This window comes from Bolinopsis microptera, chromosome 3 (assembly GCF_026151205.1).
Source record: "Bolinopsis microptera isolate Bmic1 chromosome 3, MBARI_Bmic_1.0, whole genome shotgun sequence".
Classification (NCBI taxonomy): Eukaryota; Metazoa; Ctenophora; class Tentaculata; order Lobata; family Bolinopsidae; genus Bolinopsis; species Bolinopsis microptera.
In genome coordinates this window covers 10,015,992-10,029,112 of record NC_087074.1, presented here as the reverse complement: position 1 = coordinate 10,029,112, position 13,121 = coordinate 10,015,992, and the positions used below count along the sequence as shown (strand labels likewise).

General features: G+C 38.6%; 1 protein-coding gene across 16 annotated transcripts in view; it reads right to left on the bottom strand.

The window, feature by feature from the left end:
* LOC134812283 (uncharacterized) overlaps nt 1-13,121 on the bottom strand; it is a 65,387-nt gene that overhangs the window by 28,258 nt on the left and 24,008 nt on the right. For 14 of the 16 annotated variants that reach the window (XM_063819644.1, XM_063819647.1, XM_063819649.1 and 11 more), the window contains 3 exons: nt 11,327-11,417; nt 9,027-9,107; nt 2,773-2,909 (listed from right to left, as the gene is read on the bottom strand). In XM_063819644.1, coding sequence (XP_063675714.1) covers nt 2,773-2,909; nt 9,027-9,107; nt 11,327-11,417 — 309 coding nt within the window. Of the gene's footprint in view, nt 1-2,772; nt 2,910-6,927; nt 7,270-9,026; nt 9,108-11,326; nt 11,418-13,121 lie in introns of those variants that run through there. The other 2 variants (XM_063819656.1, XM_063819655.1) reach the window with 2 other exon arrangements.

Genomic DNA, 13,121 nt, shown 5'->3' with positions numbered 1-13,121 from the left:
CACTTTCCTGGAGATGTGAAGATAACTCCAAATCTACGTTGTTTTAAATGTTCCCCCTGGGGGGGAAACGTTACTTTTACAAGACGAACATGTTGCAAAAAACCGGAAGTCTCTAACTCTTTTACTTTCAAAGTTAGGCCCCATCCAGTAAGGGTTTCTGGGTACTCCAGCGAAGAAATTGGGTATCATTTGTAAGCAGATTTGATGCTTCAATGACGTCTTGAAATCGTTCTAATGCTTGAATACATCACAGTGACATCTTATTCTATTTTTAGCAACAAACATAACCACAAGTGTTACTCTGGAACGTGGGAAACTCTAAAGTAAGGTAACCATTGACGACACTGATTTGCGTCAAGTCCAGCCTATCTTGCATCTATATCAAAGCAACTATACAAGATGTTCAATTAAATCATAGGTGTAAAAATAGGTAGATTACAGAATTATAGATTACAGAATTATAGATGTCGTGAAGCTACAAGCGATCCCTATAGTCAAATTCTCATCGAGATACATTTCAATGACGCATTTGAGAAAAGGAATAGGATTAGACCATGTATCTTTATTAGATAATGTGTGATAAAACGAGATTTGTAGATCTAAAGTGTTAGATTTCTTGCAGGGGACATTCAAAGGGCGACAATTCTGAACTTCTAATTTGAAACACTTTGCGTCTCATCACCAAAAGATGCTATTTTAGGCATAAGACATCGGTTTTAGTGGAATTCCAGTCGGATTTTTCAGACTGATAACGGCATTCCCTTAAAAATAGACGCAGCTTAAAGTAAATTAGTCTAAAAAAGATGAAGGCAAAAACTTTTATCTTAAAGCTGTTTGTCTACCTTTTATCAGATACCACTGTTGAGAATTTGTCAAGCAGTGAGACCCTATACCGCACAGTACTTAAGAGGAAAGCTTCAATTGGTATTCTAGATTAAAGGAGTTAAGGTATTTAGTTGAGATCCAGATTACAGGAGTTAAGGTATTTAGTTGAGATCCAGATTACAGGAGTTAAGGTATTTAGTTGAGATCCAGATTACAGGAGTTAAGGTATTAAGTTGAGATCCAGATTACAGGAGTTAAGGTATTTAGTTGAGATCTAGATTACAGGAGTTAAGGTATTTAGTTGAGATCCAGATTACAGGAGTTAAGGTTCACGAGTGTTCGAACCAGAGTCCAGACAGGTCATTTGCAGGCGACCCAAGAGCAATCTTCAAAACTAATGTAATAAAAGAAGGAGCATGTAAATTGATACTAAATCTAATTTTCACCTCATTCCCTGAACAAAACCCGGTTTCTAATAACATTTAGCACAGAGTTTCTAGACAATTCGGGTCTACTGTCCCAACCCGACCTGATTTTAACAGACCAGGGGCAAAAGCGGCAGGAGTTTGGGGGCTGGCTGTGTAAAAGAACTAGTCGGCGGGGATATGTATTTACTGGTGGGACCTATGTGTATACCATTAGCTTAACCTAGTTATATACCCAGTTACTGAGCGGCTGAAATGGTTAAAAATCGAATTTACAAGTGTTTAATTTGCCTTTGTAATATTTATGCTAATATGTGCGAGTATATGCGCGTGAGTGTGAGGCCAGGGAGAGAGAGAGAGAGAGAGCAGGTGAGGAGGAGAGGAGGAGAGGAGGAGAGGAGGAGAGGGCGGACTGATTCTCGTGGATTACAGTACATCGTGTGGAGTGTGTCCCTTATTTCTAGTAAAGTGAAATGCTCGTGATGGGAAAGTGTTATCAGGAAAAATTATTTGACAGGGTAGGGAGAAGTCCTTTAAAGATGTTTCGAGAGAACGATTTATAAGGGCACAAAATCATTATTGTTACATTTCATAAATACGATAAATATGACTTTCAATCTTTTCGTAATGGGATCAAAAAGATCCCTAATTTCCAGAATTAAATATGTTAAATTAGATTCGGTAAAGTTGGACAAAAATCCGATTTTAGTTTGATAAGTTACACACACATTTTGAGGGGCGGAGGAAATACAGTTCGAGTCAGTGACAGGTTTGTTTTTAATTAAATAAAGCGTGTCAAAATGGATTTGTTATATTGAAATATAATAACTTTAGCCACGTATCAATGTTCTGGACCCCCGGTCAAATAACTCATGATTTCTCAAGTGTGACTTTAAATGATCGTTACACACGTGATCGTTACATATAATGATGTATTTGCAATGTATGAAAATGTACAGATGGTTAAAATAGGACCAGCAGCACGCAGGGTGATAATATTTACATGCAAAATTTACACACGTGATGGAAGTCGTTTCGGAAAAAACCAGAAAATTCACCATGATACTTGATATTTGACTCTATGACCACACACTTGATTTGATTTCAGTGACCTGTAAGGCTGTAAATATCAAACATGGTTAGATGAACAGTTACTAAGGAAAATGAAGATTATCCATTTGTGGCTGTAGTATTGGATAAGCTCTAGAAGATTCTAGACCACAATTGAGAAATTGGTAGACGGTACTCAGTGAAACGGACGTGAGGCTTTCTTCGGAATAATTTGTTAACACTTTATCCCTAAAATTGGCCAGAAATTCAGACGCTTTCAAGATAAAGATAATTATCAGACCCTGCAACAAAACCTTTTCGCCACACAATTCCACAGCTAATTCCCCTTACAGACAACATCACTGTAATGTTCTAAATCTATAATTAAACCTAACACTTCCCAACAATCTACCCCTAACAAACTGCTAACCTAGACCAAGCTCGCACAACAAGCCTATTATACTCTGCTCACCTGGGTCAAGCTCGCACTCTAAGCATTGTCGAGTTTCTGATTCCTCCTTGAAGCCACACAGGTGGGGTTGTTCGCAGGTCCGTGCCCGGGTCTGAATACAATTCTCACATCCGCTCCATTCTGTCCAATCTCCGTAGCTGTAAAAAGAAATGTTTAGATCACAATTCCATTGTAACATAAGCTGTTTTGGCGCGATAGTCTTACTCTTAATCAGTTAATCGGGGAAATGATTTGGAAAGTAATATTTCTAAATTGTGATGTTTCAAGTGCTAGATAAGGAAGTATTTGCTGAGCACATTACAGTCATCAGATAGAATAGAATATAAGCGATGTTTTAACATTAATAAAATTAAACATACTGTGTAACAGTAACTTGAACAAGCATAATTGAGCATGAATTATATTTTTTAAATCCCACCATCCTCTTTTTTACCGATAAATTGAAAATGAAAATAAAAATCACTCCACCACCGTAAACAATGGCTCTTCACGGGAATCATTTAAAAAATGGAGATAAATGTTTTCCACAATAGAACTTTTTAATTTATTCAATTAAAACTATCAATACACAGAGTTGTGAGTATTGGACTATAAAGTATAATGCGGGGTCTGCCTAATTTACATAATTAAAATCTAGATAGGGCTTATTGATCGGAGTATATTCGCGTCAAGGAAAACATCAACATCTTACAAGATCTTGCTATCTTGTCTGACTGAACGGTTGTTTAAGCACATTTTTATAAAACACACCTAGACATATAGGAGCCATACATTTGTCTAACTAGCAAACAAATTAGAGTTGCAAATTATATATAACTAAAGTTTTAGCTGAGCATTCAGCATGTGATTTAATAATCCGTCATATTTTGCGCAATTTCACAAAAAAGCGTTAGAGATGAGTAAAAAGGTTGGCCACTTTGCACAGAGAAATTATTCGAGACCGTTCTAAGAGACCGTTCACATATTACGTCAGCAAGAACTTCCCAGACCCCCTCCCCCCTCCATCATAAAGTTTTTTCATAGCTATTGTGTCCACAAATTACATCAGTATCAGTTTCCAACCCATCTCCCCCTTGTACTGACGTCATAGGTCAACGATCCCGCATCCACACAATGTGGAACATCTTCAGGAGACAGCCGACAGGAGGGGGCCGGGGTCTCCTCTGAAATCTTCAAATACCGGTTAGCGAGCATATTATGCTCCTACTACTTACTGCTGTGTGATTCCCGAATAGAAGGGAGTTATATCTATCAGCTGCTTTTGATCCCATCGGAAATATTGTTCGTAGCCGAGCTTTTGCTGGTCAAAGATCAACGCTTATGAGTAATTTTATATTTTATTCGATTGTTAAAATCTTGGACCTGGTTTTTTGACGATTTTTCAAGGTCCAAAATTTTCAAAATCGAATTTAAACTTTTCAAGGCCTATCTCAAAATTTTGCCCGGGCAATCTCTTCTAAACAATCCTTAGATCATATCCAAAAAATTTTCATGACGACCCCCCCCCCCCCCTCTTAATTTATCAGAGCCAGTTGAGCCGATGCCATTCAACCGATAAATTACTGGTTAGTGGTGGTTCCACATATTATCTTAACTATGCGATCCAAATTATTATCTCGTACATGTCCATTTACTTCATATGTCAGTTCTGACATTATACGATCTGGAGAAGCCCTTCAAAAAGAGGATGATCAGCTAAAAAATGGAGGGAAATTGCAAATATTACACCACCGTTGGGATTTCGAAAAAGGGGTAGTACAGGTTTCTGAAAAATGTGATGAAATCTGAAAGGCTTCAGCCATTCCTCAAAAAAATGCATGAATGGTAGTTTCCCCTAAGAAGTCCACTAAGTAGAGCGAAGTATCCATGAAACTTTGTACTTAACCGCCGTAACCCTCCCCCTGGCCCTTCTCCGCTCAACTACCAGGAAAACGGACTGAACTTTTATCAGGATATGCACGTGCGATGGAGATCAGTTGCCATGAGCACTACGTGATGTAGCTATATTAAGAGCCCGCATTCCTTGTCTTATAGTTACAACTCTCTATACAGACAGATAAGAGGGTAGAGGGTAGAGGAGTCACCTTGTTTAGGAATTATTATTTATAATTATATATTAAACTTTATCTGCTCTAACATATTTTAGGAAACATTGTGATATTAAAACGAATCCCGCCCGTTAAACTAATAATAAGTCACCTAAATATCTTCAAGTACTCCCGCAAGTACTCCCGCAACGGCACACGCCCAAATATTTTATTATTTTATGTGTCAAGTTGACATGAATTAACAAACAGTCACGATAATATGCAATCTGTAATCAATAATAAAATAACCGCACATAAAATATCCTGATAACAAGCTTCCACCCTTAGGTCCCACCCTCCTATCACTCTATCAGTAAATCTGTGTGACGTGAAACAGAGCTAGAGGGGGCAACAAGGAATAAGGAGACCCCTCACGAAGGCAGCCTAGTGTCGCCTCCTGTCTGCAGTTCTAACAGATCAGCAAAACTTGCAGATTTGGTAAGTTTGTTGGTCAAGTTTGCCGCAGACGTGGCCACTGATGTGGGGTACGGCGGAAAGCTTCAATCATACTTTAGACTGTACTCTCACACATAATATCGAGACAGCTGCACGATGTAATACATTAGGTTTATCAGAGAATTGAGAATGATCGAACCAGGGAGTTACAGTCACGAAGAGAGATTATCTAATTAAAGTTGTAACACTTATTCATGGCTCGATCATCACCGATCGTTATCTGTCAATCAGTTATCAGATCACTTTTAATCAGTTATTTACAACAATAATTAAGATCGAGATCAGACCGAAACTTGTGTTAAATTCACAAAGAGGCGTGAAATAGCGTGGATTGGTCTAGAAAATCCGGACTTCGTGTCTTAAAAATGAAGATAGGTGTCTCGAAGGGTAGGGTTACAGCAAAGTTAGAACGATTGTTCTTGATTTATCTTCAGGCCAGAAGTTTAGCTAATGATACGACGGTGTCCTTTTCAGATCAACTCTAGATGGAATCTGACTATTTCTAACAGATTGCTGATCTCTGCTGATAAAATCTGCAGACTGAGCTATCTCAGTTGAGATATCGTAAAACAATTATATGAGTGGAAAGATAGGAAACGACTGAACCCCGGCCACCGGAAATTAGAATTTTTGCAATATTTTTACAATTTTATCAACAGAAAAGGGTAAGGCGGGGGTGTGACAAATTGTTGCCAAATCAACTTAGTCCAAAGCAGACGAAACCTGAATCAAACCAAAATTTGTGTATTCTAGTGGACAATGGGAGCCTGGCCGAGTGGCCTAGCAGGGCAGACTACATACGTGGTCTAGTGACCTAGTAGGGCAGACTACATACGTGGTCTAGTGGCGTAGCAGGGCAGACTACATACGTGGTCTAGTGGCCTAGCAGGGCAGACTACATACGTGGTCTAGTGGCCTAGCAGGGCAGACTACATACGTGGTCTAGTGGCCTAGCAGGGCAGACTACATACGTGGTCTAGTGGCCTAGCAGGGCAGACTACATACGTGGTCTAGTGGCCTAGTAGGGCAGACTACATACGTGGTCTAGTGGCCTAGTAGGGCAGACTACATACGTGGTCTAGTGGCCTAGCAGGGCAGACTACATACGTGGTCTAGTGGCCTAGCAGGGCAGACTACATACGTGGTCTAGTGGCCTAGCAGGGCAGACTACATACGTGGTCTAGTGGCCTAGCAGGGCAGACTACATACGTGGTCTAGTGGCCTAGCAGGGCAGACTACATACGTGGTCTAGTGGCCTAGTAGGGCAGACTACATACGTGGTCTAGTGGCCTAGTAGGGCAGACTACATACGTGGTCTAGTGGCCTAGTAGGGCAGACTACATACGTGGTCTAGTGGCCTCGCAGGGCAGACTACATACGTGGTCTAGTGGCCTAGCAGGGCAGACTACATACGTGGTCTAGTGGCCTAGTAGGGTACATTGCCAGACTTACACGTGGGAACTGGAAGGTAAAGTTTGGCGGATACTGCTACATGCACAGAGGCAATGCAAATTATTTCAATTTTGTACTTTACCAGCTACAAATAAAAAACGATCTGAAAATTCACCACCTCTGGAAAAACCATAATCGAAAGAAGAATAATACAAATTACCTTGGCTGCTGAGACAGAGTGCGAGTAACGATGTTCAGCAGAGCGAGCAACACAATCATGTTGAATAGTGAGTAAAATGGAGAGGAAAATGGAGAGGAGTGGTGAGGTAGAGGAGACTAACCGCCAAGTATCTTGATGAGTGATGACCTAGTAGAACTGAACTCCGTAATGTCCTAAAATACGGAAATAATCTGTCTGACTGGGTTCACTTATGACAGTAATGACTTCACAGTCCCGGTAACTGTTCAGCTCTTGACAGTAACTCAAAAAACACTGAAATCAGACGACGGTGCAAGGGGGTGATGTAAGAGTGAACTGATCAGGAGATGCAGAAGAATTTCCAAATTTGTCAAATGTATCATATTATTAGAAGGACAGTAATTGGATCATGTCGTGTCATGCACTTTGAAATAAAACCTCTTTACTATTCGTTCACTCGAATCAGATTAGATGTACTTTTGTCGGATGAATTCTTGGATTTCATGAAAACAGGTCCAGGACGAAGGGTGGGATTCAGGTCGGGTTAACCCTTCCAATAACTCAATTATTTAATCTATTTATCACAGGATTGTCCTGGGACGGTTCTGGACGACTTTGTGGAGATTCTGGTGCCCTGATAAAGCTGGTAGATAAACTCAATTATTTGTTGAATCGTGATTTTATTAAGGAATGATGTGGAATACAATCGCACCCGCATTATTGAGAGTCCGATATGATGTCGGTAAAATGTTAAAATGTAAAGTGCAATAACGATTTAAGGCATAATTGTTTGTTACATATTTTGTAATATATTGATCGGTCAGTAGTTGCCGACTGTGTCGTAAAGTTCGTAATATACTGCTAGACATATTATGCAGATGGTAGATATGGACGTAATCATTATGATTAATATATTAAATAATATTATGCTATTCAGTTAAACAGACTGTTAAACAGTTAAGGATATTGATTTGTTATAGGGTTAACTTATAACTTTAACATTGTAAAGGTATCTCATAACATAGTGATGATCGCTTATTGAATGATTTACAGAATTTATGGAATCTACGCCGTCATTCATGACTGCTCAGAGAGTTGATTATGTTTTAATACAATGAATACTGAGTAGAGACAGACTAAGATTATGGAATTCAGTAAATAAACTTTTAGTGTCCCCTTGTCGTATTATAACGTTTATATAACTATTAAATACTAAGTTATCGTTCGATTTTCAATGTTATATTAACATATTTTACATAGTACGAAACTTATAGTTTGCCCTGTACATGGCAATGCAGTTTAAACTCTAAACTGTTAAATAAATATAGTATTTACTAAGTAGATGAAGTTTTGACCTTAAGTATTACATAGTTTATAGTGGAAGATTATGGGCGCTGTTTATACTGTCCCTTGTTGACAACTTTTTTTAAATAATAAGGCATGTGACAGTGCCTAGTTTGTTAAATAAAAATAACGTTCTAGTTATTAAATCTATCAGTTAATTTTTACTGTAACATTTATTCAATACTATTTTGTAGGTATAACCTAAATATTCCCTTCATAGCATGAAACTTAAAGTTTGTCATATGTTCCGACTTCCATGACAGTACGATGACGACTTCCATGACAGTACTATGCATGACAGTACTATACATGACAGTACTATACATGACAGTACTATACGTGACAGTTCAATTTCAAAACTGTTAAATAAGATAAAAATAATATTTACCAGTGCAGTTCAATTTGTTTTTAAATAAAAATAATATTTCATATTTACTCAATAATATTTACCCCAGCATTAACGAGACAGCTCGTAATTTATATTAACATTCTTTTACAACTCAACTTGAAACATATTTTCTTCTGAAGTATTTTACAACATGGTTTTAAAGGGGCTTTAACCGTTAAAACAGCATACATGCCCCTATTGCCCTCTATCGCATACTTTGGCAAATTTTTTGGAAAATTCTCTGGGAAATTCTACCGTATTCAATTCCATATATTATCAAGAAAAGAATCTTGCTTGTCAGCGGAGAGTTTAACAATTAAGTTTAATGGTGTTTTAAAGAATGAAAGGTGATGCAGCACCCCAAATTATCAAGTTAAAAATAACTCACCCATTTTTGTCGGAACAAGAAGATTTCTTGATACAAGGTTGCTCCTGTCGCTCACATTCGTCCCCATCAATGCATGGTAACCTGGGAAGGAGGGAGTGTTATCACGAGGGTTACTTTTTGTAATTACAGCTTTGATGGGTAGGTTCTATTAAGTTATTGAGGAGTAAAAGTAAGGTACGTTGATTGGTCGGTTTATGTCAGGAGTAAGACTGTAGCGCTCTGATTGGTTACAATAATACAGGTGAGCTAAAGTAACTGCATCAAATAACTGTCTATTTTTGAACAAAGTGTCAAGATTTTAGGTAGAAGATCCGGTCAAATTTGATTTTGGAGACTAAAAATGTATTTATTTGAAAAGTCAGACTTGTTGATACGCGATATTGTGTCTACTAAAACTTACACCAAATGTCCGAAATATGTTAGAGACAAAGTTTCTGCTTTAAACTTTTCCAGCAGTTTTGTAGTTTTTTACATAAAACTGCTGCAATTTTGTCATTATGAATGTATTCGAAATTCATTTGGGTTAGATTCTCAGGGGCGGATATAAAAACAGTCTTGAAAATAACGTCATTCGTAAATAATTCCCGTTTCATTTACAGTCATAAGCCCGGCTTTTGTCAAATAAATGCTGATTGTAAAATAGATTTAGCCGGAATAATTTGTTTAGATTCGAAGAAAAAGGCACGCGCCCTAAAAACCCAAATCAAATGAAACACCCGATTTGAATGAAATGCTATACCCTGAAGTGCCCCAAGCAGACTCCCTAACATCTAGCACAAGGCTGCTACTTTTAAAAGTTACCTACATTTAGAGTATTGATCCCTCAGAATGCCGAATCCTAATAGGTACTAAATGACGAGGCGTATAGTCTGTGCAAGGGTTGCAGGGAGGAATCCCAGGAATCCGTGATTATCAGTGTAAACATGTGGAGTCAGTTTACATTTTACTGGTCATGTCAAATTTAGGCAGACGTTTCCGTACGACAGGGTCAGTTTTTATGTCTGGTATTTGGAAACAGGAAATGTCCGTTTTTCGGAAGACACTGTAGGTTGAAAATATTTACATTCCAAAGGTTGAGTGAAGCAAAACGGGGTCTGTCCCTGTAAGTGGCGTAACTAATGTGATATCTGAGACGGAATGGTCTTACTCCGGTGGACCGGTATGTCAAGGGGAAATACTGTGACCTAATTGCTTGGTCAACCCAACTCATGAATATTACCATCTGAATGGGCGGAGAAGAGAGGACGGATTCTTAAGGCGACCAAGAGTATCTACATTATTAATACGGTCCCTTGTTTCAGGCCCCTTGTTCCAGGCCCCTTGTTACAGGTCCCTTGTTACAGGCTCCTTGTTACAGGCCCCTTGTTACAGGTCCCTTGTTACAGGTCCCTTGTTACAGGTCCCTTGTTACAGGTCCCTTGTTACAGGCCCCTTGTTACAGGCCCCTTGTTACAGGTCCCTTGTTACAGGTCCCTTGTTACAGGTCCCTGGTTACAGGTCCCTTGTTACAGGTCCCTGGTTACAGGTCCCTTGTTACAGGTCCCTTGTTACAGGTCCCTTGTTACAGGTCCCTTGTTACAGGTCCCTTGTTACAGGTCCCTTGTTACAGGCCCCTTGTTACAGGCCCCTTGTTACAGGCCCCTTGTTACAGGTCCCTTGTTACAGGTCCCTTGTTACAGGCCCCTTGTTACAGGCCACTATATAACAGATAAACATTAAACTGTCTCCACCTTGACACGTGCCCCAATACGTCATCCTGTAATCTAGAGGGAGCAGGTTGTCACCTGTACTTTACCCTCAACGTGGCAATGAACAGCGAGCTTTTCATTAAAATACCATTATTTGGTGGTGAAGAAGTGCGTCATATAATAGTCAAATCTGTAATTTAAAATTTGGACCAGATCCATCCTTATAGTAACATTGTCTGAATGTCAAGTTGGCTAGTAATAGTAATTAGAGTGGCGGTTACTGAGGTTTAATGCCGCAGTAAGTAAGGTTCCATCACGTCAAGAAGCTGACTACCACCCCAAGGTTCCAGGTACTGGGATTAACTATTAACTATTAACTTGGCCGTCACCAGTTGTCACCACAACGACAAAAAGGTATGGTTGGGTTCAATACATTTATGCCGTCAACTGCTGTAAAGCTCTTATTTCAATAATTTAAGTCGGTCTAGGGCAGCAGCCAGAGTGATAAGAGTCTGTCTAAGTCAGTGGGATGGTTGCCAGCAGTGAATACAGTCTGTGACTGAGATTACACCAGTGAAATAGCAGTGATGATTACTGATTACAGTTACTCACATGACTCTAGTTCGAATTCCCACTCCACATGACACCGAGCAAGGTCCCCATCTACTCCACTGGGACTGTACTTCTTCTTCGTGGCCGTTTCCTGGAACGATTTAATGATTAAGAACAGACAGTAAGTTATGTTGCACACGTGATGCCCATATAAGGAGATCAAGTAGACAGGAATACCACCCCTCTTCCGACACCAGAACAACCAGAAATTGCTAAACAGCCATGTACGTGATTGTCTGCAATTATTATAAGACTGCATTTGTCGGGGTATTTTCAATTATTACCGCAGTTATCCTTACGGAGTCTCGTGAGGCTTAAAAGCGAACATTAGTCGAGCATCCTAAAGAAAATTTTTATAAAAATGTTTTTTCGAATTCTCGACTAAAGTTCGTGGAATTTGATAGCAATTATTTTGAGAATTTAAAGGGATTTTTAAGAATTAAAAGGGCGTTATTAGACGTATTTGGTGAAGATTATTAGTAAAGTTGATAAAGGTTATTTTGAGGAGCATTTATGATCTGTTAATATTATTTGGGATATAATTTGTAACCTTAAATAACTGTAACTTAAGAACGTTTTTAACAAAAATTGAAACTGTTAATTTTATTGTTGTTTCTCATCTTTACTCGATGACTAAGGGATGGTTGAGAAATAGCCACTTCTTAGTCATCTACAATCAAGAAGAGGATCAACAATTTAATCAACTAATGAAAAATATGGCTCATGAATAACTAAATATACGACAGTTCACTCTAGATTGCTACTATGTAGACTTTAGAACATATTGTAACTCTGTTTATTCACATCAGATTATCAGATGTGTATATTTGAAGAATGCAGACACTGTCGCTTGGAACCCAGGTAGGTCGAGTACCATTTCTGAAACTTTTTCACAATAACTTGTCAAGTGGATGAAATGAACTGTCAAATGAAACCTCCTTCGCATACTAAATAAAAAACAATGCCTATTCAGTACACATAGCAATATCATGATTTCCTTTGATATCATCTTTGTTTTACAATTTACATTTAGATGATTGGTATTATATTGGAGGTTGCGATTGATATCTTCCGTTCTTCGCTTGCGGTTCGTCTGCTGTATACTGCCGTTTTCTGACAAAAGTGCTTAAGTAACACAAGGTTCATTTTGTGCAAATTGAGGTTAAAGATTTCAATTCCGTAATTGCTCTGGGCTAGCTACTGTCCAATTTAAACTGCACCCACTATGTTTCTAAGGTACTTTGTCGACTTTTGAGACTTCTGACAAGGTTTCATCATCCTAACTTCTCGGAAAGTGCCTCAAAATCACAAATTATAGTTTGAATTTCTTAGAAAAGTGCTTAAGTACAGTCACATCGGCAAATACTACATGTTCTGATGAAAATGACCCGTTCAAACCATTGGTCATCGAAAGTAAAACAAAAAATTAGCCTAAAACTGTTGTGATGAAACATTGGTTGTAAATAGGGGACACGCTGAAATAGAAAATTTGAAAATTCGTTTTCTGAGAAAAGTGCTTAAGTACAGCCACATCAGCAAAAGCTCCATGTTCTGATGAAAATGACCCGTTCAAACCATTGGTCATCGAAAGTAAAACGAAAAATTAGCCTAAAACTGTTGTGATGAAACATTAGTTGTAAATAGGGGACACGCTGAAATAGAAAATTTAAACATTTCGTTTTCTGAGAAAAGTGCTTAAGTACAGCCACATTAGTGGGAACTTTATCTGCGATCATTCTGACCTAGAATTTTACGACAAATTGATTGGTGGTGGTTTAAGAACACGAAAACACTC